We start from the raw sequence: 27,267 nt of genomic DNA on the forward strand, positions 1-27,267 counted from the left end.
TGGACTTGCATTCATCAGGTGGTCAGAAACACCAGCGCAGGTCGATGCTCATGTTGCGCCACACCCGCGGAATGTTTGAACGGGTAGATACTCGTCAACACGACCACAAGATTGGGCCAAAAACACAATTTATTGGATGTTTTAAGTGTATTTGTTGACTAAATTGTCTCGTTCTAATAACTCGACCTGCGGTGACTTGCTGGCAGAAGGCGAGCAACATTCCTCCAGATTGATTTGCTTTATTGCGACACGACTGGAAGCAAATTAATGAATAAAGTATATTTGAGTTGGCTTATTCCAACAGAACCCAGTTGAGGATCTGGTGACGGTTATTGGACCGTAGCTTCAATCACGGCAGTTTGAAGAAGATCTTTGGCCTTATTTCATGTGTCACACATTTGAATAAAAATGGAGACGTAACACTTGTTTCAATGAAGCCTTTTTTTTTTTTATTATGGAAAGAAAAGGGATGCTCGGGATGACAACACGCTGCCGACACTCAAAGTAAGCCAACCATAACCCACAAGTTTGTTTACAAAGAAATAATAGAATGAAAGTGAATGACCATCAAAAAACAAACAGTGACTTGAACTCAATTGTTGTAGAACCACGGCGTGAAGTCAATACAAAAGGGTGTGTGATCACACACAAAATTTGCAATCTTTCAAAACAAATACTGACAAAAGGTAGAAAAATATCACAATGACACGTGTTCAGAGGTGATCTGAGAGGTTGAGAAGTCACTCACTTAAGAACAAAAGAGATTTCACTGAAGCCGTCGCCGTGAGCTCGCCAACACAAACGCTAAAAGAATTTGACAAAACGCCTGTTGGAGCTGCCGCCTTTCAACCAGACAACAAAATAAAATTATTGTTGGGAATTCTGAAGTAGTGTCGGTCTATTTTTAACGTGACATCAGGAGCGATAAAGTACGTGTGCTCCCCCACGTGCTTTATCGCTCTATATTGTGTCAAAGATAATTCAGCCACGCATACGAGTGGATGTCACACGAAGACGACGTCACCGTGGAATTAATGGAGACGTTAATGATGAGGTTCCTCCGTGCGGTCGCGGTTCCACCTAGAACCCTAGAACTGGGTCCTGGAGGCCGTCCTTTATTTCCTTTTACTTTCTTGCATCAGAAAAGCTGAGAGCTTCTGTCAAGGGGACCACGATGAACGCTTCTGTTGGTTCTCATTGTTGAAAAGGACCAAGCGTCTTTCGTTGATTCAGTGTTTTTACTTCTTTGTGAAAGGACTAACTTATGTTCAGATTTCGGGTGAAATAATTTGAGAAATTCATGTTTTTACGGTTAAACCCTGAATGTCATTGTCTGCCTTTAGTGCCAACAAACCCTCTCCCGGTGGGATGGAAGCCCCGCCCCCTTTCACAAAAAATAAATGAAAACGGTTATTGCCGTGGCGATAATGCTGCAGCTTTGGGTTTGCGTGGTTCTTCTCAAACGTAGGCACTGAGGTGAGGAGCAGTTAGAGTCTGGGAAGGTGACCGGGCCGTCGCCGTGTCCAACCACGCCACCGCCGGCCAGACTCCAGGCAACACGCCGCCGTGTTCCCTCGAGACGGGCTTCGCGGAGAACAAATAAACATGGCACTCGACCCGCTGACCGTAAATTCCCAGACCGCTTGAAACAAAAGGGATACCGTTGCATCCGCGTTCAATTATTGAGAAGGATCATCCCGTGAGGGCGACGCTGCCCCCCCGAAACATAAAGACAGGATGATCCGGAATAATATGATAAACACAACATGACGAACAAGAACCTCGGGACAATAATAACATACTAATGTATTTGACAAGAGAATACATCCTAAACTTACTACTAATGCTTTAACAGTTATGGCTGAAGCCTGGGGAAAGATAGCCGGTTAAAGAGAAAAGAAGAATTTGCTTATTTGGCAAATAATATATATATAAATTAATATATATATAATATAATATATATAAGTATATAATATAAATATATATATATTATTTGCCTTTGGGGGGGTGTATTGTTAGAAAGACAGAAAATAAATGGCACGATAAACAAATGAACTAGATCTACATATAATGTAAGCAGAAAGAAAGTCACGTCTATATAATGACACAAACATGCCGAAAAGAAAACACTGGAGACATTTACCCGGCCTTTGATAAATCAAAAAAGAAAAGGAAGTCAAACTTGGATATGAAGAGACGTCTGAGTCGACTTTAAAGCATATTGTGTGTGAAAAGACTGAAATATGCCGTGTACAAAATACCGTCCTCCACAAACAACAGTCACACAAGGCACTTCATCAGTAAGAAAAGAGAGTCGCGGTCCTTCCTTCTGCATAGCAACAATACGAGGACGAGATCTTCTCAGACTTTTGTGGTACCACAAAAGAAATTTCAGACAAAACGTTGTTGGGCGTGTTTTTTTTCTTGGTTTTTTTTGGTTTTAAAATAAGCACTTCACCGAATAGTAAAACTTTGTTGGTTTAAAAATAAAGACTAGAGTTCATTTCTCTTAGCATTCTGTCCCCACGGTCATCAGCGGAGGACCTCTGTGCGCCTTCTGGGGCGCTTTTTCTTTTCTTTTTTTGTGAAACACAGTGCTCCTGGGATATTTTAGTGTTTTTCTCTGATGGCACTCGGAAAGCAGCCGGTCACCAGGTGATGAAAGCGGAGGGGGAGGGGGACCCCAGAGGCCCGGGACCCCTTGGGGCAGAGACGAGAGGGGCACGCGTGGGCCGATCTGCCCGAGTCCGAGAGGTGTGGTTGTAGAAAAGGGCCGAGAGCGCCTGCGTGGCGCTGTGCCCTGCTACCTGCCTCTCAGGTTCTGCAGGACCCCGTAAACCTCTTCTTCTTTGCTAAGTCCCTCGAAGAAAGGCAGCAGTTCCAGGAGCTCCGTGTCGTTCAGATCGTCAAACCAGGATTGGACGGGGACCTTGGAACACCAGCAGTTAAGATTTTGCTCTCATAGCGGCTCGTACATTATGGAAGAGGACCCCCGGTGTATTCAACAGAACCCCGAAAAACAACTTGTGGTGAAAAGAACTCACGGCATTTTCTGGGTGGAAAATGTAAGAGGCGGGCGAATTGTCGACGATGATGACGTTGCTGAGCTCTCGTCCCAGCCGACTGAGGTCTTTGACGTAGTTCCCTCTGTGGAAGACGCAGGATTCTCGAAAGAGTCGCTCTCGGAAGACGCCCCACTGGTCCAGCAGGTCGGCCACGGGGTCCGCGTACTGTCCACACCGAGCACACACACAACGCGTTACAAACGAGGTCAAGTCGAGGTCACGGCGGTGACAGCGGCTCGGCTAGAGCTCCACCTGAACAAAGGGAAGCCGGTTGCGTTCGCCCGACGCCAACACTACGACTACCGGAAGCACGACTGACCGCTAGCGGTCAACTCCGTCTGACGCTACGGAAACAGGAGGCCCTGGACACAGCCGTGATACTCGCCCACGCATTACCGTCTCAGAGGACGCGTGAACATTCAGACGGCAGCGAGAGCCGATGAAATGTACCGGGACGAGGACACACACACACACACGTGAGCAGAAGCGGCGTGTACGGGGGGGGCCTGAACGCACCTTGGCGAGACTGGCTGTGAAGAGGACGCATTCAAACAGCTCCCCCATCTTCTGGAGGAACTCGTCCACATGGGGTCGTTTCAGCACATACACCTGCAAGACACGCCGGGGTTAAAGGGAAAAACACACGGCGGACCGGACGAAATGAGCGAGAATTTACTCACGCAATTTAATAGCAGGATGTGGACAGTGTGCTGAATGTTTTGACGATTGCTACATAAACAAAAGGATTACCGCTCCTCATTTCTTGCGTTGTCAAACGGTCATTCAGCCAGGTGACCGTCCTCTCTCCGCCCAGCGACTGCCACCCAGTGCAAGTAACCATGAACAGGCCAACCCAGATACACACAGCCTATCCTGGATTACTTGAACTGGAGCACAGCCAGTCTCTTCAGTGGCGTCACATGGGAACAAGTGACCTCTTGACCCTAATGCAACAAAAAGGTCTGCTGTACTAAAAACGTCCTCTTGTTATTGTGTGCGTGATCCATACCTGATGAACGGTACCGTCTATCTCCACCGGGACGATGAAGTCTGCGTTGCTGATGGGCTGCAAGAAGAAACACAGGGCGCTCAAACAGTGGGTGCAGTACCACGACTGACCAGCAGGTGTCCTGCTAGGAGCGCGACAGCTTTGCAATGCACAGATTCCAATATCTCTGGGATAAGAGGAAGAAAATAATCTCTTTTATGCCTAAATAATACCCACTCTTTGTCCTCCTGCAACTTCTAGTAATCCACACACACACACAGGATTGTAACAAGGTGTTTTTCAACTCAAATAAATATGAACGGCAGCTGCTCTCTGTAATATTGCCCCCCCCCCTCACCTGCTCCTCTCCTGCTTTGTTTACAGTGTTCCAGAGGGTTTAACAGAGCTTGGACTCCCTGCCGATGTTTGGATACGACGACGACAACAACGACATTTGACACACATGGCGTATTACTCTCATTGCGAGGTTGTGTGTGTGTGTGCGCTTTACAACGATGTTTTCACGCTGGTGAAATCCAGAATTTTCTTTCCATCGACAAATTGCATTTATTATACAAAGACGGCCGAGCCAATGGGGGACGGCCGAGGAACTGCACAACGGCCACGGTGAACCTCCGTTTGAGCGCCGGCCTCTTCTCACCTTGAACGAGCTGTGGACGAGCGTCTCGTCCAAGTCGATCACCACACACTTTTTGCCGTAGTCAGATATTAGCATCTCTGGCAGGAGGTATTTGGCCGGCGGCTGCGGGGAAAGACGAGACGGGAAATGTCAGATTGATGGAGAGAGCGTGAGAGGGACAGACAGACCGACGGAGAGCGAGAGAAGACTTCCAGTTTGCATAGATTAATGCGAGAGGCCGAGCAGCGAAGCCAACGCCGGGTTATGAGAGCGTCTCCATAGGTGACAATGCAGCCGAGATAAAACCGTGTCTGACACGACACCCAGTGGGATTCAACACCAGATCTCTCTCTGCTACGGCCAGCTACGTAGAGAAAGCAGCGCCATCACACATCTTCTCGTTCGGTCAAATCTTCGGGGATTGAATTACAACAGAGGTTTAGCTTTTCAGTTACATTGAAAGTAACTCAAACCGTAACCTCTGGTTGAAAAAAGAAAAAGCCAATAAACTGTTTAATTCATGCGTGATGGGGTGAAGTCGTGGAGGAACGATGCGTTAGGAAACAACTTCCACTGTGGATGGATCTTTAGAGGGGAATTTCATAAAGTCCCTGATGGGTGATTTAACCAAACCAGATAGACATGTAAATCCTTTCTCAAATAAATGTATTATTAAGAGAACTTTAAGTTGAGGAGCAACTGTGGAGCTTAACTCTCACTAATATTACCCAACTGCATGGATAGGGGCTCGATCACACCAGACGCGACTAAGAAACGCAGCCGCACCAAAAACATCTTGTCAAAAACCTGCCGGGCAAAACAGCGCGGCGCACCTGAGGAGCCGACCTGCGTGCGCAACCAACCGTTGATTTTGGGTTCAAGATATTTTTAAAAAGAAAGGAAAGAGTACGGCGAACATCTATCTACCATCTATTCCGCCAATTGTGTCTCGATGGCGAGGCTTTCAGTTGCACTTCCGACCGAGCAGGAGTCAGTTTGAGTCGTGTTTAGATTCAGGATTATAAAGCTAGTCATTAAATACCTGATATCATATATAAGATGAGGTTCTCCTCGAGAAAACAGGAAGGAAAGCCTCCTGCTTGATCCGATTGGCTGCCTTGGCCGAGTGTGACGTTGATGAGCTGCGCGCCTCGCGCTTAAAGTTGAGAATGTTTTAACTTTTAACCGCCCCTGAAAAACGCAAGAAACCTGCGCCGCGTGGCGTTTAAAAGGCGCGTCTGAAAGCCGCGCCGTACCAGAGGGAATCAATAGTTCTGCGGGCGCCGCGTTTTTGAGAGGCGCGTCTGGTGTGATGGAGCCCTGAAGCAGCACAATAAATGGATTTCGCACCTGAGGCGATTCATGAAAGCCGCTTCACACTCAACTTGTTACACAGTTAGTGTTTCAGTGTTTCTGGAAGCATACAAACCACCGGGAGCGTCACGCATGCGGACCGGGCCCCGAGCCTCCACCTGACCCCACGGGTAGAGAGCCTCCATGCAGCCGGAGCTACGATCAGACGACACTGAACCGAGTCTGAGGAGCGGAGCGAGAGCGCCGGAGCCGACGGGCGGCGTGCGGAAACGAAAAAGGAAAAAAAGGCAATACATACACAAGGGACGGGGATGACCTCGACCTGGTCACACTACAACACAAGAGAGACAGACGCGTGAACAGGGGGAGGAGGGAGAACAACAAAAATAGAAGAAGATATGGTAGAGAATATCCCAAAAGGTAGAACAAACACACAAAACAAACAGCGTGCGTTCGGTGGAGCAGCAGCCCACCTTGGGAGGAGATCCGTTCTCCTCGGCGGGTGGAGGCGGGGAGCTGGTGTTGGTGTTGGCGGCCGGCGCGTCCGCAGTGGAGTCGCGGAAGCAGCAGAAGAAGGTGCTGAAGATGCTCCGGCTCCTCTGCTTCTTCAGGCTGCCGTTGGACTGGGACGCTGGGAGAACAACGGGAGAGGGAGAGGGAGAACACGTGGAAATGCAAATCAATGTTCCGTCATGAAAAAACAATAAATAAATGGAGCGTGGCGAAGCTTTTACTTTGGGGGTATTTGCATGGCGAGCTGCGGCCGCTGCTGAAGTGACAAACCGTCACGTGTCGATTACAATCCTGCTAAGTGACCGCGGTGGCGTGAGCCGCCATGAACCACAACAGGCGAGGCCTCCGCTGTGATTAAATGGCATTAAGTGGGTTTCGTTGAGCCGGCTCGGCAGAACCACCGATCAGAACATAACTTGGCCGGCCGGGTGACTTCATCCGTCACACAGAGACGGCTCAGAGTGCTCCGATTGCAAATCAGCCCTCATGCCAGGACGACGGAGCCGGGCCTAAAGCAGACACCAAGCTTTTATTAATAGTGACAAGTGGGAAGCCGCCCCCCCTCTCTCTGTCGTAGATCCCTTCACCTGACCGGCTTCGGGGTCTCCATTTTGAAAGCTTGCTTACATTTGACTCCCCATGCTTCGAGTGGCAGGTGAGTGACGGAAGCAGCCTGGACGCGCACAAGAGATGAGGAGGAGGAGGAGGAGGAGGGAGGCCCCTCGGACCCCAGAGAGCCTATACAAGGCTGCATTCCTCTCCACACATTAGTCCCCCCCGGCTCACACAACCAGAAGGCGTTTGCAACTGAAGACCAGCGAGCAGCAGAGAGCATGATGTCATGTCTCTTGGCGTCTTGATTTTGTGCCACTTTGTGCTCCTGACCGTAAACAAATCCCCAGCAGACGCGTGGGGAACGCTGGGCCTGGAGGAAACTAGAGCTAAATACTAGTACACAACGTATGAGTGAGGACAATGAACCAACCTCTCAACAAAACAGTGCCATGTTTATCACAAGCAGACGAAAGCAGCCGCCTCACGTCGTCCAGAGGCCGTGTGGAGTTACACACACACACTCTTGTAGATACATTAATTCTATACACACTACAGCCAACAGATATTCATGAGAGCAGGAAATGCATCAGACAGAGCAGCAGCATGTCCTGGCTCCATGAAGCACTTTGCCCCCCCCCCCCCCCCTCTGTCACTGTTCTCCTTAATTACTGCTTTTCGCGCCGGGTATCCAGAGAATAACGTATCTGTGACACGAGCTCCTTCCCCCGAGACGATGGGAGCACAATATGCATCCTTCAACAAGGAAACAAACAATCAGCCGCTCAAAGAAACCTAAACCGTTGCACACGTGGAATTTCTCAGACATGCAGTGATTGTGGAGGCGTCCGCCTGAAAACTGTATCGGCCGAGCGCGGATACACGATTGTGAGACAGAAAAGGGTGTACGTTTTTAAAGAAGGAAAGAAATAAAGAAAAATAATTGGCCGCACGAACAGCTTTTGGCCGTCAGAGCGACATCGACGAGTCCCCGAAGAGACGGGCCACGTCCGTCACTTCCCGATGACATCGTCCGTCTCCAAAACGAAGAAGAGGCACGTTGCGAGAAGAGGAACACACGATGCGCACGCACTTCCTGCTACTGCCCAAATGTTTCCAGAGCAGAAAAAAGGACACATTCTGATCTAATCCACTGGAAACACCAAACATGTACAAAACCGCCAAATACCAAACGAGGGAATCGAGTTAGAGATTTGCTTGGGCAAACGGGAAGAACCAAATTGTTCTCCGTGATGATCATATCTGGCATAGTCAGCTTGGTTTAAATTAAAATACACAACTTATTTCATTAAAGTTTTGCCTCGTCTTTTCAGCTCCGCGTTCCTGTAACACGGGGGCGGCGAGGCCGGCGGCGGCTTCCTGCGCCTCGTCGCTACGCCGCGTCGATTCCTCGGCACAAAAGACCCTCAGGAGAACAGGCGAGGACGACGAGTCGTGCGGAGCAGAACTGACCTCGAACGCCACGCCGCTCACCTGGGGGCGGGTGGTAATTATGAGAAGGTAAACGCAAATTCACAGTTACAGGTCAAAGGTTACGAGGTTCAGGACCAAAGAACATTAAGCATTTAATACCCAACAGCAACATATTCAGGTCTCTCGGGGAGCATCTCCAGCAGCAGGCGGTCCGCAGAGCAAACACCCTGGAGTCGCCCTTTGTCCAAATACATCACATACAAACATAAATCAAATGGCTACCGTGGGGGTTCTGAGTTGACGCAGCCAAAAGAAACTAATGTCCATTTACGCATGTCATTATTCTTAGAATTTATTTACTAAACAAACAAAAAGAACAAACAAAATGCTGACACTGCCTCCGTGTACTGGTAAAAAACCACAGGCCGCCCAGGTGCATGCTGGTCCTGACACTACCCACACCTCCATATAATCACAGGTGCCCAGTGTTACCCAATCAGTGAACCTAAAAGTAAATATATTTAAACAACAATCACAATGAACTAAACTAAAACTATCACAAGAAAAAAGCTCTTCTAACATATCAGAATATAACCTAAATAAGGATTAATCAATATTACTTAACAATAAAACTAAATACAAATGTCAGAATAAAAGCTCCAACACACACTATAAAGCATCAGTAAGTATGACCAGAGAGATGTTTGTAAGTTCACGGTACAAAAGGCTAAAAAAGGGATTAAAAGAAGATGTAATTCTGTTGTAGGAGTCCAATCATGGAATAATGTTGAGATGGATGTAAGACTGGTGAACTCCTTTTTGGTTTTCAAGGGAATTATTTATAAAACAATTCTTGAGAGTTATAAATGTGATTTAAAACGTATTTATATGGAAGATGTATGTGGTTGTATATATAAATATATTAATTTTTTAGATATTAATTTTCTGATTTATTTTGATTTCAATTTAGGATAGGAATTTATAAGCATTTTTTGCTTCTACCTATACCTTTTCAGTCTTTCTCTTTTGTATATTACCGTATTTTTTGCACTATAGGGCGCACTAGATTATAAGGCGCACTGTCAATGAATGGTCTATTTTCGATCTTTTTTCATATATAAAGCGCACCGGACTATAAGGCGCATTAAGCGGAAAAAAAACAGTCAGATAAGTCAGTCGATCAAACTTTATTAAACGCGTTCAATAACACACTGTTCAATTTTGTCCTCTAACTGTGGCCATCTCGCTTTGTTCCCGCGGAAACTCTGTGTGGTCTTCTTTACTTGGCGCAGGTCATCTTCTTGCTTCCTCCACTTCCGTACCATTGATTCATTGATGTTGAATTCTCTCGCAGCTGCTCTATTCCCATGTTCTACTGCGTGACTGATAGCCTTGAGTTTGAAGTCCGCGTCGTAAGCGTGTCTTTTGACAGGTGCCATTTTGGGATCCTTATACACACACTGTAATATTATGGTGAAGCACAGTATGTATTACTCCGCGACGCTCCTGGCTACGGTAGCCGTAATGCTGCAAGCGGTGCGGCTTTGTAGTTTACCATTTTGACTTAGCGCCGTGAGCGCCTTGTACCACACAAAATCGCTTAGAGGTCAGTAAGCAAAACCAGAATTAATCCATATATACGGCGCTTCGGATTATAAGGCGCACTGTCGTTTTTTGAGAAAATTAAAGGCCTATAGTGCAAAAAATACGGTATATAGAATAATATTGTCTTGTATTTGATTTGATTGACTGAATAAAATACACAAACAAACAAACATCAGGGTTCTTACACATTTTGACCAACGACTTTTCCAGGACTTTAAACCAAATCTCCATGACCACTGAAATCTCGGTATAAACATGAACAATTTAGAACATTTTGCGGATTGAGAGCGTACGCCGGCTTATATTTTGAGCGTCTTTCTTTAAAAAAACATTAATTATTTTAAACTCTGTGTAAATGAACATGTGATTATAACACATTTCCATGACTTTCCCAAAACTTTTATGATTTACGTTTTTTCCATGACTTTTCCAGGCCTGGAAATGACCATTTTAAAATTCCCTGACTTTTCCAGGTTTTCCATGACCGTACGAACCCCGACACATACACTGCATGTCAACAGAGTCCTTTACTGATTGAATCCACAAGAAAATGATTTAACCGTCCTAAAAACTTGAGCGATGCCGCTCACCGACGTCACACATGCAACATCGGCATCGCAAGAAACGCGGTGTGCGGAGAAAAGGGAGACGGCGGATCGCACGACCGGATGACGAGGACAGGAGGAGCGGTTAATTAATCGTTTGGAAAAGGCCCGCTTTGGAAAAGTCTCGCGTCAGAACAGAGGACGATAACCGGCAGACGAGGCGGCGGCAAGCGGCGAGACGCGCCAACACTTTGATCACCTCAGAAACACAAGTTTGTGAATGAACTCTGGCGACAACTCCATCGTCTCAGTCAGCCAGAGCTCTGCATGACGCGCTGGATCTGGTTCTGTTCATTTAAAAAGGGACAAAGTGAAACCCAGATGTAGAGGAATCGCTTGCAGGCACTTTTGATCAACTTAGTTACCTTCGCATTGAAAATGCGGAAGGTTATGTTTTGATCGCCGTGTATTTATTTATTTCTGTGTCTGCGTGTTACTCGCATAACTCAAAAAGTATTAAACCGAATCGCATGAAATTTGGTGGGATGATTGGTTATTATCCGGGGACCATGTGATAAGTTTTTGGGATCGATCGGGTCAAAGGTCAAAATCTTCTTTTTACCATAGTGCGGTCAATTTGTATCCAATTGGCATGCAACTAATGCCAAAATGTTCATAATTCAATGCCCAATCTTGTGATATGCGAAGGTATGCGCTCTACCCAGTGCCCATTCTAGTTTCTTTAGTAATTATATAGCAGCGTACAAAAGGAAAATTGAAATTATTTATCTTATATATTTATACAGCATCGCTCTTATTTACCTGCTTGGCAGATGCCCCCAAAAAAAGAATCCAGTTGCGGTTCCATTGAACTTCTGCTTCTTTCAACAGAGCAATTAGGTTCAACTCATTTACGCTGCAGACGTTTTCATTCGCAAGTCAAACTCTTTAATAGATTTCATATTTAGAAACTTCACACATGGGGAACCTCAAGTTATGGTTGTAACCTGACGAAACCCGCCCGGTAGAAGTTACCGTCGTTGAACTGCGGTGCATAGCGCCACCCATAAATCAACCCTCGGACATCTTGGATTCCACGATGGCCGTGGAGGAGTATTTATTATACGGGTGAAGGCGGCGATGTTGTAAGAGACACCCTTGCGTCTCATAAACGCATCACGGTCCGGGTGCATAACTCCAAGGAAGACAAGACCCACTAAGACCACGGCCCTTAATATCTTCTTTAGAAAATCACGGTGCTGTTTCCCCCCAAACTGAAGCCGTGTGTGAATGAGAGTATACAGAAAAACAAAAGAAACATCGTCATCCTTGCAAGTAGTTCTACTTGTCCTGGAGGTCAGTGGGGCTCTGGCCAACGGGACAGCACGTCTATATCCAGGCTGCTGCTCGGCAGCCTCACCCGTGTGGAAGGCGGCGCATGTTGTTGACGCCGAGAGCAAAAGGTGGTCAATTTCTGTCCAGCCGGTTTGGAGCCGGTTCAAGCGATGTAAGACTACCTGTCAGAGTTCCTGTGGGACAGCTGCGGGGCTGGGCCGTGTTCGACGACTGCAAAGGGGCAGCCGTTGGTTGGCTTTATACGAAACACAGGAAATAAAGCAGATAATCCTGCTGTGTGGATTGATTTCAGGGTTCTTACACATTTTGACCAGTGGATTTCCTAGGACTTTTCCATGACTTTAAACCAAATTTCCATGACCAAACTGAAATCTCGGAATAAACATGAACAATTTAGAAAATGTTGCGTATTGAGAGCGTACACCGGCTTATATTTTGAGCGTCTTTCTTTAAAAAAACATATTAATTATTTCAAACTCGGCGTAAATGAACATGTGATTATAACACATTTCCATGACTTTTCCAAAACTTTGATGATTTAAGATTTTTCCATGACTTTTCCAGGCCTGGAAATGACTATTTTAAAATTCCATGACTTTCCAGGTTTTCCATGACCGTACGAACCCTGTGATTTTGACCAAGTGGACAAAAGATATTCTCTGTTTGTTTGCTGCAACAAAAAAAGTAATATCAGGGCTATGGCTCTTACACTCAAATGAAACCGGTTTTCAAAATGTCCAGAACAAATAGAATAAAGCACATTGAAACACTATTTCTTTTATGATGTTAAGATTTGATTTTGCCCTAAGGGAAGCATTATGTGCGACTAAAAAAAAGAGAGGCTGAAACAACATCACTGCTCTACTTTGCACTCTTACTCGACTTTCGGCCCCTTAGTCACTAAAGTAAATATTGGTCCCATTTTCCCTCTGCTATATTGTGACACTAAAACAGCATTTTTTGGATGGACAAATCCAGAAAAAAAGCAATACACGTGTGCAAAAACCATTAAACTTACTAATGTATTGTAATGCTAAATACGGCTGTTTGGTCTGAACATATATAATGTAAGAAAAAGAAAACATGTCAGGATCACGCCCACTTAGGAGACAGGAAGGGTATAATATTGATGACATGTTTTTTCTCCGATTTAGATTGTTCTTATCACCGAATTAAACTTTTTAAAAATAAATATAATCAACTGATACATACTTGCTCTTTAATTAGAATACCTTTTGTGTGGCACGACACATCCTGAGTTCAAGATAATATCAATATTTCACCACATACTCACTTGTACTTATTAAATATAACAGTCAATGAAACTCTTAATCTATTTAAATTAATCAAGTAGTCTATAAATAAAGACAAAACATATCAAGCTCATAATGATGCTTTACATTGGCTTACTTTCTCTGACCAAAAGAAAAAAAGAAATCTTCAGAAATTGCAATGGATTATGTGGACACTTACAGCTCTCAATCATTTTCATCTACTTATTTATTTGACTTATGATTTCAGCATTACTCATACACGCAGTGACGTCAGTGCACCGAATTGTGACTTACAAAACGCTAACAAGAAAATACATTCCGACAGCTTTCAAACTAACTAACGGCATCTTGATAAAACCTTTACTGGGACACGATATAAAGATGTTAATCAGTGTGTATCACGGCAGCGGAGCCGTAACACACTGCACGGGTCATGTCTGTATCCTATATTCAATGATGACCTCATATGACGCCCACAGAGATGCCATAGTAGTTACTGAGGAGTGCATCTGTACCCCTCAGAGGAAAATGCATTGTTGGGCTTGAAAGACTTAGATTCTCACATTACGATTGGTCTGACAAGTGAGGTTTGAGATGTGATACTGATACACGCCCCATGGCCAGGAGTGACCCGGGATGTGTCAGAGTAGCCCCAGGAATGGGGATGGTTGGACATTAGCAGCTATGGGAGGGGGGGAGGGAGGAGGGAGGGGGTTACCTCCACTGCAGGTCATGCTGAAGCTGAAAAAAGGATAAATGCATAACGAGAAATGACAGTTGGAGTGGAAGTGAAAATAATGCACAGGGAACTACCCCAATATTCCCGTGAGCTATCAGTAAATGTGAATATTAAAATAACGATTGCATCCAAGAAAGAAATATTTCGTTTTCCTGGACATAATGAGAAAACACCACCTTGGAGAGCAGTGGATAACAACACCGACAATACAAAAGACAATCTTCATCGGATCAAAAGCAGATAATCGGATGACGTTAGCATAAATAAATCTGTGCATCCTACGAGGTCAGCCCGGCCCTGGAGTCTCTTCTCTGAAGGAAAAGGGATGTGCCGATCCAAATGACATGTGCCCACATCACTGACAGCAGATACCTAAAGTTCTCCTCTGCCTGCATGAATCCTATATTATAAATAACATAGTTTACTGCCATGCAGACCCACAAGAAACCACCTTGAACTTCTGGACTTTGCCTGCGTGGGTGATTCATAAAGTGAATCATCGGATCATCAAGTCCCGTTATGTGGCCCCAAAAAAAAAGTGTAAAAAAATCAAACATTTAAAAGAGAAGACGTGTCATCCTTTGGCTTAACGTAATGCGCGAGCCACTACTGTCCCACGCAAACAACAACAATGTGACCGTTAATTGAGTCAACATTAAATGGATTAAAGGACAAACACTGGAGCGCTCTTCGTGTCTTCAAGGCGCAACAAACAGACGTTCAGCTACTTGGATAACTTATCCGGGACGAGGCCACTCTGACGAACTTGTTGCTTATTAATTACCGTTATGTTATTTCCATGTTTCATATAGATAACTATCACAATCAGCCCACCAGTGTCTTCAACTAGTAAAGCAGCTAGCGAGCTAAACGTCGGAGAAAAGTAGTTAGCCAGCTAGCATTAGTTCGCTGCCGCTAGTTGAGTCTTCCTTACCTTTTTCCTGGTTAAAGGCTTGTATTTCTTCATCCTTCGGGTTGGAAACTTGGGTTATGATGGACATGTGGTCCATTTAGACGGGTGGTTATTCCTTTCCCCCCACAATGTTATTCGCACAAAGTGCGCTCGCTTCGTTTCCTAGCTAAGATGAGGGTGACCAGCCTGCCCACGAAGCTGCAGCCGTCCAGGGCGAAGTGTTTGCGGCTGCGGGGGACAGCCGACCAGCGAGCACGGTGGTGGATGGAAGCCCGTGAACGGCTGTCATTTACGGCTCTCCGCTAAATACCATCGCTGCAAAAACACGTGAAACACCGACAGTGTGCGTCTAAATGATGCGTGTGGCTAAATAAGAAACAAAACCACACGTACACAAAAATCACCGACGTTGAATCGCCAAATAGTTAGCAAGTAGCTTGTGTTAGCGAGTTAGCTTGTGGAGCGCCGAGCATCCAAAATGCGAGGCCGCGCCGAGTGGAACCACGTTGAAACCAGCGGGACGCCCGTTGGGAGGCTCGCGCGCTCGTCCTGAAAAAAACCCCCAACGGAACGCGGTCGACCGTTGAAAGTTGGCGAAACACTTCGGAGCTAACGTATCATCTGCCGGCCCAACGGTCCCACGGCAACATGGAGGCTTTATGTATTAGGAGTTGCATCTGAAGCGGGGGCACTCGGAGTGGGAGGGGGCGGTTTGTTTCTGTGATGGATTCTCTCCGGCAGGCAGCACCACATTGCTCAGACCCGTGCTGCTGGACGCCACTTTTCTCGAGCGCCCCCCACAAACCCCCAACCCCCCTCTCTCCTGTAATTACTGTGGGCCTCACGCGACAAATCGCATCTCTTTAGCATGAAGGGACACTTTCGAAAACATGGCAACGCCTACAGCCGCGTCTTTAACGCGCTCTTTATCAAGCCAAGCACAGCAGCTGGCGTTTATCTCGAAGCCCCTCCGCGTGTGTTGCGCGGGGTTAATTTTAACGAGCCGAGAGCGCCACCTAGTGTCTAAAGTAGGAGACTGCGTCGAGGACCCCCTGCATTCATTATCTTACAGGAGGGTACAGTGCCCGCCTTTAGTCAACCAATCACAGAGGCGGATTTGGAGTAGCTAAAATGACTGAAAAACTATGGAAACACATTCAGAAAAGTCCCTCAAATATAATATTCTATTATTAAAAACATTTGCAGCACCGTTATTAATTGTCCATAAGTACATGTTTACTTACAGTCTTGCTCATGCCTTCCTCTTAAATCTAATCCATTATTTTATTTTAATTACTGGAGAATCATAAGAGTATTCTATGTGTCACTAGGCATGTATAACATAGGCTTAAGATGCTGCTATTGATTGACGCTAACGCCCCCCCCCCCCCCCTCCTCCTCCTCTCTTTATTTTAACCCTTTCTCCCAGCATATGCTGCCCTCCTGTAAGGTCTGCTGGGCTCGCTGCGGACCACCCCTCACTGCGGTGCAGTACAGAAGGATAAATATATCCTCCTCCTCCTCCTCCACCCCTCCTCCTCCTGTCGTTGAGTCCGCAACATCCTGACAGGCCGAGGCTGGTGATCTCAAGCAGCGGCAGCAGGCAAGCCCCCCACAGGACGGATGAATTAGAAAACCTGCTGTACCACCGCCACCCCCTTTTTTATTATTATTATTTTAAAACACATTCTCTATTTTGAAGAGTCTGGCTGTAAACACCGCTCCCCCCCATCTTGAAGCGGATACAAGGTTAGTAAAACCCAAACCAAAAAACAAGTGTGGGGGGTTAAATAGTATAATAATCCGTGTTAAAAAGGCCTTTGTGGAGCTGTGTGTGCATGGAGCCGTGAGACGGTGAACTAGTATTAGTATGCAGGGCGCTTCACGGGGTCCTACTGAGCATGGGGACAACTTGGCATGGACAGGACTTTTTAGTCCAACTCCTTTTAACTTCAACTCCGAGTGCGCGACATGAGCCTTGCGCGCGCACACGCACAAGCACACGCACACACACTCAGGTAAAGGCGTTATCCCCCCCCCTCCCCGTCCCACACTCGAAAGTAACAGTCTGTTTTTCCTCCTCCGATGCACCATTCTTGGTAATTCCCGTCAGTGCTAATTATTCCGTGGAGCGAGTTCTTCTTCCCGTGAGATCGCGTCGCGGCGCAGCTGCCGGTAGTCCCGCACCACCAACTGCGGGAGCTATAATCGGAACGGAGAGGTAGGGTTGCGCAGCTGACGGTGCTGATTCCGAGGGGCCACAGCTCTGCAGTACTATTTCAGTCACAGCCCCCCCGTGGACCCGAAAAGGCTTATTGGTAAAACACGCTGCATCTGCCATGGTGGTCACGTGTTGATGCGTTATGGAACATTGGAGTCTTTACATTTCATCACCATAATGATAATAACGCATTTAATTCATACAATACATCATTCAAACATCCCAAAACATATATCCAATTTTAAAAAATGTAAAAATGAAAATAAATGAAAACATTGCACCTACTAAATCTATACACACACCCACAGCACCAGCTCATGACACTCCTTCTCTATTTCTGCCCCCTCCTTTTGGAACTCTCTCCCCAAACTCATGCGAGACCGCCCCGACCTCTCCATTTTAAAATCACAAATCTAAACCTGTTCAGAACTACTTTCAATGTGTGATTGTGTGCTCTACATTCTTAGACATTAGGCTTTCCCCCCACTTTTTTCTTCTTCATTAGGTACAATTTAAACACATTGCCAAAGGACTCTGTGTGGCGGTGATGACTAGTGAACAATGTGCATGCACACGGTGTGTAGAGGCCTCACAACCTATTTAGTGGCTGCGGACCAACCATGTATTATTAAAAGTATAGGCCGTCTCAGCCCTCACTGAAACATAACACCTTCCTTCAGAATAATCAAAGGCATTGTAAGGGTTGAGATGGGGGGGGGGGGGGCACTGGTTCAATAAAACTTGATATATTTGATATACTTGACATAACCCCAATACTCCCAAGTTTCAGATGCGCCCGTGTATTGGTTGTTGTTGTTGTTGTTGTTTTTCTTCATACATTTTGCCTTCAGTCAGGTCTAATGTGCTGTGGCTGATTGTCCCAAGCTTCCAGTGCACAGGTCCACCATGGGGGTCAAGGCCGCCCTCCCCAGATTTGAGCTGTATCTGTACACAGCGGTGCTCGCCGGGGCCTTGGTGTGGGCAGGCAGCTGGATATCTGAAGCCTCGAGCGGTGAGTGCGGCACATGTCCGAGGGACATCCAAAGCACACGCGGTGACGCAACAAGAGCTTACTGGAGTTCCCCCAAAGGCCTTTTGTTATGACATTTTTTGGGAGTCGGAGTGAACGCACAATTTTATGAGCAGTTGAAAAAAAATCAAACACACACACAGTCAACGCGTTCAGTCAAAATGCATCTCACAGAATACATTTACTTACCTTTTGACAATCCTTCTAACATTGCTCCATTTAAAATAAAACTGCATAGAACAAGGTTCATTGAGCAAACTGAAAGCCCCCCTCCTCATCCCCCCTCCACCCCCCTTAGGAAATCCTGCATGTTCCTATTTATACAAAGACAATTTAAAGCTGTTCCAATTACATTCTAATTATTCTCCTGATGGAGATATTTCACACTAAGCCTCATTCGAGTGATGCGTTTGCACCCGGTTCTTTTCCTTCCCTGGTTTTCTATAACTTATCTCTCAGTCTGCCGGTCTGTGGGCATCTCAGTGGCACCGGGACGGCCCGCGAGAAAAGCTTGGCCGTGCTCCCAGATTTAAGAGGCTTTTCCTGACTGGGCCTCACATTTTAAATATCATTTTCTCCTCTCCATTAGTGTAATCAGGTGGAGCTGGAGGAGCTGTTGTGGGGGGGGGGGGGGGGGGTACTGGATGTCTCAACACCGACGTCACGGTTCTAAACGTTATCTCACATTTTTCTGTTATCATCCCTTGTGTTAGCTTTTTAATCTCTTACAACCAAATTCACGCCGTCAGAAATAGCAAAACGCTTTGCAGTGAGTCGGTTATGTAATATTTGATGTTATCAAATGGACTGAATGAACCTTAAATTCAACGTGAACGATCCCACAGTACCAAAGCAGGTTTAAAAATATATTAAAAATGAAGCTGCCTACATTATGTTTTTGCCATATAGGAGTTAAACATGTATATATACCTTGTGGATTACATGTTGTTGTTTAATGTCTTTTTCCTTTACGCAGAGAATATAAACAGAAAGGCCTTCAAGGAAAGCGTGAAACCAGGATGGCATTACTTTGGCAGGAAAATGGTAAATTGCTCAAATATATATAATATATATATATATATATACGTATCTGCTAATGCAGGACGTCAGGAGAGTAGCTGTAATAGTAATGCATCATCCCTCGAACACAGGACGCGGCAGACTTCGAGTGGATGATGTGGTTCTCTACATTCCGCAATCATATCCTTTTTGCTCTCATGGGCCACGTTATCTTTGCCAAGATATTCACCCTCGTGGCTCCAAAGGTGCGTGAACGTGTGTGAATGCCCGTCGGCTTGCGCTGCGACCACGTGCAGGTGTAACGGCATGTCTCTAATGTGTGTGTAAAGTGTATACAGGACTGTCTCAGAAAATTAGAATATTGTGATAAAGTTCTTTATTTTCTGTAATGCAATTAAAAAAACAAAAATGTCATGCATTCTGGATTCATTACAAATCAACTGAAATATTGCAAGCCTTTTATTCTTTTAATATTGCTGATTATGGCTTACAGCTTAAGAAAACTCTAAAATCCTATCTCATAAAATTTGAATATTTCCTCAGACCAAGTAAAAAAAAAAGATTTATAACAGCAAAACAAAATCAAACATTTGAAAATGTCCATTAATGCACTCAGTACTTGGTTGGGAATCCTTTTGCACGGATTACTGCATCAATGCGGCGTGGCATGGAGGCAATCAGCCTGTGGCATTGCTGAGGGTTTATGGATGCCCAGGATGCTTCAATAGCGGCCTTTAGCTCATTTGCATTGTTGGGTCTGGTGTCTTTCAGCTTCTTCTTCATAATACCCCACAAATTCTCTATGGGGTTCAGGTCAGGGGAATTGGCAGGCCAATCGAGGACAGTAATGCCATGGTCAGTACACCAGTTACTGGTGGTTTTGGCACTGTGGGCAGGTGCCAGATCATGCTGGAAAATGAAATCCTCATCTCCATAGAGCTTTTCAGCAGACGGAAGCATGTAGTGCTCTAAAATCTCTTGGTACACAGCTGCATTTACTCTGGATTTGATGAAACACAGTGGACCAACACCAGCAGCTGACATGGCTCCCCAAACCATCACTGACTGTGGGAACTTCACACTGGATTTCAAGCAACTTGGATTTTGCGCCTCCAGCCTTTCTCCAGACTCTGGCGCCTTGACTTCCAAATGAAATACAACACTTGCTTTCGTCTGAAAAGAGGACTTTGGACCACTCTGCAACTGTCCAGTGCTTCTTTTCCATAGCCCAAGTCAGACGCTTCTTCCGTTGTCTTGAGTTCAGAAGTGGCTTGACCATGGGAATACGGCTATTGTAGCCCATTTGCCGGACACGTCTGTGAACAGTGGCTTTTGATACCTGGACTCCAGCTTCAGTCCACTGTCTTTGAAGCTCCCCCAAATTCTGGAATCGACTCTTCTTCACAATGCTGTTATATATATATATATATGTTTTATATATATATATTGTCAGGATGTATATTCTATTACATTGTTTTATATATATATATATTGTTAATACGTTCTTCTTTTTTGTGTGGATATTGTATAGTTTATTCCCATTCTTATTCTTTTTTTAGTCTGCTACTGCTGTCGGGTGTTTTGCACATAAGAATTTCACAAACCGATTATACTTGTATAAAAGGGGATGTGACAATAAAAACTTGAAACTTGAAAAAAAAAAAAAAGGCTGCGGTCATCTCTCTTGGTTGTGCAGCGTTTCCTGCCACATTTCCCCCTTCCAACAGACTTTTTGTGGATGTGCTTTGAAACTGCACTCTGTGAACAGCTTGCTCTTTGAGAAACTTCTTTTTGTGTCTTACCCTCCTGATGGAGGGTGTCAATGATGGTCCTCTGGACAGCAGTCAGATCAGCAGTCTTCCCCATACTTGTGATTTAGTTTACTGAACCAAGCTGAGTGTTTTTCAAGGCTCAGGAAACCCTTGCAGGTGTTTCGAGTTAATTAGACGATTCAAGTGATTTGTTTAATACCCTACTAGTATACTTTTTCATGATATTCTAATATTTAGAGATAGGATATTTGAGTTTTCTTAAGCTGTAAGCCATAATCAGCAATATTAAAAGAATAAAAGGCTTGCAATATTTCAGTTGATTTGTAATGAATCCAGAATGCATGAAATTTTTGTTTTTTTAATTGCATTACAGAAAATAAAGAACTTTATCACAATATTCTAATTTTCTGAGACAGTCCTGTATATGTTTGTTGTGTGTGTATAGTGTATATATATATATATATATATACATATGTATTTATGTGCACTACTGTCAAAAGTCACCCCCATTTTTCCAGTTTTTCTTAAAATTGAAGCAGTTGAAGTCCAGTGAATATCCTGAAATGGTACAAAGGTCAGCGGCAGACTGCCAGAGGTTAAACAAAATGGTTTAGGTTACCAAAAACTGAAAAATAATGTACATTTCAGAGTTATACAAAAAGGCCTTTTTCAGGGAACAAGTCGTGGGTTCACAACTTGCTGCTGTTTTGCAAGTTCTGGAAGTAAATGAAGCCTCGGAAGTTGATGCTAACAATTCCTTCAGGTGTCTCAACTTTTGTTGAATATATACAAACCCTGTGTGTATAAATCAGTGTTGGAACAGACTGTTAATACACACTCTTAAGCATTATTTTCACAGTATTGTACTGCAGGAAGTCGTATATTACTATTATAATGGAAAGAAAAAGGCAATTTACAAAGGAAGACAGACCATTATAACCATTAAAAGTGTGGGTCTTTCCTTTAGAGAAATGTAGGTGTTCTAAAACTTTTGACCGGCAGTGTATATACATATATGTATATATATATAAATCTCCATGTGTGTGTTTTAACACATGCTTTGCCTCACCACTTGATATGTGGTGTAAACCTGTAGAAGGTGAAGCTATGTAAACATCAGGCTTTGGGCTGTAACAGTAATTCAGTTCAGTGTGATTCTATTGAGTGAAATCTGATTGGTCCTCCTGTAGATTTGCCCCCCCTCCCACCGAGGTCTAACCCGTACTCGATGCATGAGCTGCTCTGTCGCCTGTTGAGTGCACCTCCTCCTGAATGAACATGTACCGTACGGTTTGTTTTAAACATGTTTTCTGTCTCGTTACATGCGTACAATGAAGATGTCTATTGATGGATGTAAGGTAACATTAATAAACTTGTGAATTTCATAACATTTGTCACGTGTTTCATTGTAATCGTCAATACATGGACATTAGATGTGTTTCCCCCCTTCATTGTGTAATCTCTCCATAATCCGTCGTTGTAGCTGGTCCCGTGTTGTCGTACTAACAGTGTGGAAGTGTTCCCCGCCGCGGCGTCGCACTGACGCCGGTCCCTCTTCACCCACAGCACAGATCCATGATCTTCGGGGTGTACGGCGGTTTGGCCGTGCTGACCACGATGGGCTGGACCTTCATGGCCCTGGTCCTGTCTCACTGCGTGGTGCTCTACAGCGTCGCCATGGTCAAGAAGAAGTGGCTGTGCTTTGTGGCCGGCCTTACCACGCTGGCCTCCATCAAGCTGGAGCCCTATAACTCCTGGCAGGTGAGCGGCCGGGTGCCGGTTCCAAACCTCGGATCGGGCTCACCGGGGCCACCGAACGAGCCGGGGAAATTAGGAGGAGACGTCTATCTTGTTATATTACGAATATATATTCAGATACAAATGTATATCATGGTTATAGATGATGGTGATGGTGGTGATGGTGGTGATGGTGATGATGATGATGGTGGTAAAGATGATGGTGATGGTGATGATGATGATGATGATGATGGTGGTAAAGATGATGGTGATGGTGATGATGATGGTTTTAGTGATGGTAATGGTGATGATGGAGATGGTGATGATGGAGATGATGGTGATGGTGATGGTAATGGTGATGGTGATGGTAATGGTGATGAAGATGATGGTGATGATGATCGTTTTAGTGATGGTAATGGTGATGAAGGTGATGGTGATGAAGTTGATGGTTATGGTGATGGTGATGATGGTGATGGTGGTGATGGTTATGGTGATGGTGATGGTGATGGTGATGATGGTGATGGTTATGGTGATGGTGATGGTGATGATGGTGATGGTGATGGTGGTGATGGTTATGGTGATGGTGATGAAGTTGATGGTGATGGTGATGATGGTGATGGTTATGGTGATGGTGATGGTGATGATGACGTTGATGGTGATGGTGATGATGGTGATGGTGATGGTGATGATGACGTTGATGGTGATGGTGATGATGGTGATGGTTATGGTGATGGTGATGGTGATGACGCGCTCCTCCCACAGGAAGCCCTGGTGACCGGCTCTTTCGACCTTCAAGACATCCTGTTCTATGGCGGCTGCGGCTTCAGCATCCTGCGCTGCATGAGCTTCGCCTTGGAGAACTGCGAGAGGAAGGACGGCAGCTACACGTTCTGCGACCTGCTGCGATACAACTTCTACCTCCCCTTCTTCTTCTTCGGTCCCATCATGACGTTCGACGGGTTCCATGCCCAGGTGGGGGGGGGGGGTATGAAACATGAAATATGAGTACAAGTGGGAAAACGTGCAGCAGCCCCTTCTGAAATGTGACGGTATCACTCATGAGTGCATATTGCAGTGGAAGAGTCCTTGAGGATAATCGATGTAACGCCCACTCAGAATGCCGAGTGATTATGTAACTCGATTTAGAGCCACGGGAGGAGACGGAAAACTTACTTTCATGCACATGTCCGCTTTGATTTGAAAAGACTTTCCCCACACGGACGTATTTTATTTAAATTCTGTGAATGTCTTTTTAATCGAGTGTATGCTCCCAATCCTTTAAAAAATATATATACATATATACATGGTTCTTATCACTGTTGCTGAGATGCTGGGGCAGGGTCGTATCGCTCTACCAAACAGTGATGGCGTTCCACAGGTGAACAACACCCAGCTGACCCGCAAGGACAGGGAGCTGTGGAACATCACCACCAAGGCCTTGAGGCACCTGGGGGTCATCCTGGTGGTCGACGTCTTCTTCCACTACCTCTACATCTTGACAATCCCGAGCGACATGAAGCTGGTCTCCAAGCTTAGTGACTGGAGTCTGGGTGAGCTCGAGATATACGGTGTCTCACGTTGACTCCGTCTTGTTGATATCGTAGAGGCTATATTAATGTTACCGCCCACGACCGTGAATGCTTTGTTTCCACGTGTTCATTCGCAGCCGGTCTGGCGTACTCCAACCTGGTGTACGACTGGGTGAAAGCAGCCGTGATGTTCGGCGTCATCAACACGGTGGCGACGCTGGACCACCTGGACCCCCCCCAGCCTCCCAAGTGCATCACCATGCTCTACGTCTTCTCTGAGACGTACGTGGGATTCACACGAGTGCCGTTTTCATAAATCCTCACGTGGACCCTCGATGGCCACACTGAAACGTTGATAATGGAGTAAACTTTTCTCCTTTTTTTCAGGCACTTTGACAGAGGCATCAATGACTGGCTGTGCAAGTGAGTGTTTAGTTTACAATGACAGAACCGGCATGGTGTATATAGGGAAGAGAGATGTTGTGCCTTCATCAGGCTGAAGTGGAGTCGTAACTTTTGCAGGTATGTTTACGACTACATCGGCGGGGATCACAACAAAATCTTCAAGGAGCTCCTGGCGACCTTCTGCACCTTCGCCATCACCACCTTGTGGCTGGGCCCGTGTGAGCTGGTTTACATCTGGTCCTTCTTCAACTGCTTCGGCCTCAACTTTGAGCTGTGGGTGGCCAAGTTGTTCTCCCTTCCGCCATTGTCTACCATAGAGGTGAGACACATGCAGATTCAATACACAATACAATACAGTACGTTCAAAAGTTTGGGGTCATCCAGACAATTTCGTGTCTTCCATGAAAACTCCCTTATATTTATCAAATGAATTGAAAATTGAATAGAAAATATAGTCAAGACATTGACAAGGTTAGAAATAATGATTAATATTTGAAGTATTAATTTTGTTCTTCAAACTTCAAGCTCAAAGGAAGGCCAGTTGTATAGCTTATATCACCAGCATAACTGTTTTCAGATGTGCTAACATAATTGCACAAGGGTTTTCTAATCATCCATTAGTCTTCTAAGGCGATTAGCAAACACAATGTACCATGAGAACACTGGAGTGATAGTTGATGGAAATGGGCCTCTATACACCTATGGAGATATTTCATTAGAAACCAGACGTTTCCACCTAGAATAGTCATTTACCACATTAACAATATATAGTGTGTATTTTTGATTAATGTTATCTTTATTGAAAAAACAGTGCTTTTCTTTGAAAAATAAAGACATTTCTAAGTGACCCCAAACTTTTGAACGGTAGTGTATAAATGGAGTTATGCCCTGCGTGTCATTCGGTGCCATTATCCTGAACGCGCCTACGTCCGTCCGTAGGGGGTAATGGGTGAAGCCATGTCACGCAGGATCCGGGGGGTGTTCAACGCTGCCAACTTCTGGACCATCGTCCTCTACAACGTGCTCGCCCTGAACAGTTTGGAGTTCGCCAAGCTGGTGGGAAGACGACTGATTTTCAAAGGTGGGGAACAAAAACGGTTTATTATGTCAAAATGTAAAGTAAGGCTTCAAGAGAATCTCCACGGGCGACGTCTTCTAAGGCCACAGCACTAAAACGTCTGCGTTCCTTTAACGCCGTACTTTCATCTTCTTCTTCTCGCCCCTCTTTGTGTGTCTCGTCCAGGTTTCCCTCTGTCCACCCTCTCCGTGTTATTTGTGACCTACTGCGGCGTGCAGCTGGTGAAGGAAAGGGAGAGACGGCAAGCCCTCCTGGACGACCCGGAGCCGGCGAAGGCCGTGGACGAGGGCAAAGAAAAGGCCGAATAAACCCGACAGAAAGCAAACGGACCGTCACAGACTTCACGGTCGACAGTCAGCACCTGTGTTATTCACACGCCTGTGTCTTCTTCTCTTTCTGTTTTTGCCTTTTTGTTTGTCAGAAGCGAGGCAATATTTTGAACTCGGAAATGTCCTCAAGTGCACTTGCTGTAGATAATCGCCGCGCCCTTTGGCACAAATCCACCGACGGTGCAGTTTTGTATTTTATCTGAACAAAAGATTGTTTAACAAATGCTAGGCATGCTAAATATTTGTACGATGCTACATCTGAGACTATATGAAGACATACAGTATTGTTAGGGAACGACCACTTTGTGTCATCATCATTTTAATGATTAGTTTTAATTATTTACTTAAAGTTTGCCTTAGTCATCTTAGTAGTCATCTTAATGTTAACCAAAGGTTTAAAAACACAAAACCAGGATGTGTGGAGGGCAATGAAGACGATGAACAAAGGGTGCTGTGGAGGTCCTCTACAAAGTCACAATATAGATAAAGTGGAGGGAGAATGTACGAACAATTGAACGTGGTTCAAACCGCCCAGAGAGCGACAGCTTTCCTCCTCCTCCTCACCCTTGGAGGGTGGGAGGTTTCCCCACATCTTTACCTCCTTCACAGGATCCGGGCCCTGCCTGTGAAAGGCAGTGGGCCTTAACAGGGAGTATATGGGTCACTCTTATCCTGCCTGTCACTAAAACCTGCTGCAGCAGCGGGAGAGAGAGAGAGTTCATTGTAATGCCTTTATTTTTCATTTTAGGGGGTTTTATTCAACGTGTGTTTGTTTCAACTGTTCGACTTGAAAATAAAGTTTTGTTTCATCCTAAAGTAGACTGAGCTTTGCTGCAGAAAAATCTGGAACTATTTGTACAATTTAATTTTGTTTCAATCACTGGTGACGCTTTAATAAGAGACTAAATAGGCTACTGTGTGGTTGTTTTTTCCTGCGTGACAGTAATTCGTCATCATGTGTCGCCACTAAATGGCGCAATTTGACCAATGTTGGTCTACACAGGTAGGTTCACCCATATGGAGGACTTAAAATGACTTAAGTATAAATACATAAATGAATGCATGAATAAATACAAGAATAAATAAATACAGGAATAAATAAATAAATACAAGAATAAATGTATAACACCAGCTGTTATCCTCTCAAGACATTTCGAACCAGTGTACATTTCGTGTAGCTGCTTCAGGTTTCAGGGTCCTGGTCCACT

General features: G+C 45.2%; 2 protein-coding genes across 7 annotated transcripts; one reads left to right on the plus strand and one right to left on the minus strand.

The window, feature by feature from the left end:
• Positions 1-422: 422 nt before the first annotated feature.
• Positions 423-15,743, minus strand: LOC130197553 (CTD small phosphatase-like protein). 2 transcript variants are annotated; one of them, XM_056420277.1, is made up of 8 exons: positions 14,960-15,743; positions 6,481-6,638; positions 6,306-6,338; positions 4,715-4,816; positions 4,075-4,131; positions 3,582-3,674; positions 3,045-3,230; positions 423-2,929 (listed from the first exon to the last, which is right to left on the minus strand). In XM_056420277.1, the coding sequence occupies exons 1-8, from the start codon at positions 15,033-15,035 to the stop codon at positions 2,804-2,806; spliced, it is 831 nt and encodes a 276-aa protein (XP_056276252.1). In that variant the 5' UTR covers positions 15,036-15,743; the 3' UTR covers positions 423-2,803. The 2 variants fall into 2 exon arrangements, with proteins under 2 accessions (XP_056276252.1, XP_056276253.1); XM_056420278.1 differs by lacking the exon at positions 6,306-6,338 and having other exon boundaries at positions 14,960-15,741.
• On the plus strand, positions 8,373-26,971 carry hhatla (hedgehog acyltransferase like, a). 5 transcript variants are annotated; one of them, XM_056420272.1, is made up of 14 exons: positions 8,373-8,593; positions 16,368-16,687; positions 18,011-18,171; positions 19,166-19,233; positions 19,341-19,454; positions 22,319-22,339; positions 22,548-22,742; positions 23,481-23,690; positions 24,097-24,268; positions 24,385-24,529; positions 24,635-24,670; positions 24,770-24,971; positions 25,592-25,733; positions 25,896-26,971. In XM_056420272.1, exons 3-14 carry the CDS (start codon positions 18,066-18,068, stop codon positions 26,036-26,038), a joined length of 1,554 nt encoding a protein of 517 aa, XP_056276247.1. In that variant the 5' UTR covers positions 8,373-8,593; positions 16,368-16,687; positions 18,011-18,065; the 3' UTR covers positions 26,039-26,971. The 5 variants fall into 5 exon arrangements, with proteins under 5 accessions (XP_056276247.1, XP_056276249.1, XP_056276248.1 ...); XM_056420274.1 differs by having other exon boundaries at positions 18,015-18,171; XM_056420273.1 differs by having other exon boundaries at positions 18,045-18,171.
• The last annotated feature ends 296 nt before the right edge of the window (positions 26,972-27,267 follow it).

Source organism: Pseudoliparis swirei, chromosome 8, assembly GCF_029220125.1.
Source record: "Pseudoliparis swirei isolate HS2019 ecotype Mariana Trench chromosome 8, NWPU_hadal_v1, whole genome shotgun sequence".
Classification (NCBI taxonomy): Eukaryota; Metazoa; Chordata; class Actinopteri; order Perciformes; family Liparidae; genus Pseudoliparis; species Pseudoliparis swirei.

Bases quoted from the DNA above. Each gene is read 5' to 3' on its own strand.
- LOC130197553 (XM_056420277.1), bottom strand. From the start codon at position 15,035: ATGGACCACATGTCCATCATAACCCAAGTTTCCAACCCGAAGGATGAA. The intron at 6,639-14,959 runs GTAAGGAAGACT...TTGTTCTCCCAG, and splicing joins AGCCTTTAACCAGGAAAAAG to CGTCCCAGTCCAACGGCAGC. The intron at 6,339-6,480 runs GTGGGCTGCTGC...CTTGTGTTGTAG, and splicing joins AGAACGGATCTCCTCCCAAG to TGTGACCAGGTCGAGGTCAT.
- hhatla (XM_056420272.1), top strand. From the start codon at position 18,066: ATGGGGGTCAAGGCCGCCCTCCCCAGATTTGAGCTGTATCTGTACACA. The intron at 24,269-24,384 runs GTGAGCTCGAGA...GTTCATTCGCAG, and splicing joins GCTTAGTGACTGGAGTCTGG to CCGGTCTGGCGTACTCCAAC. The intron at 24,972-25,591 runs GTGAGACACATG...GTCCGTCCGTAG, and splicing joins CGCCATTGTCTACCATAGAG to GGGGTAATGGGTGAAGCCAT.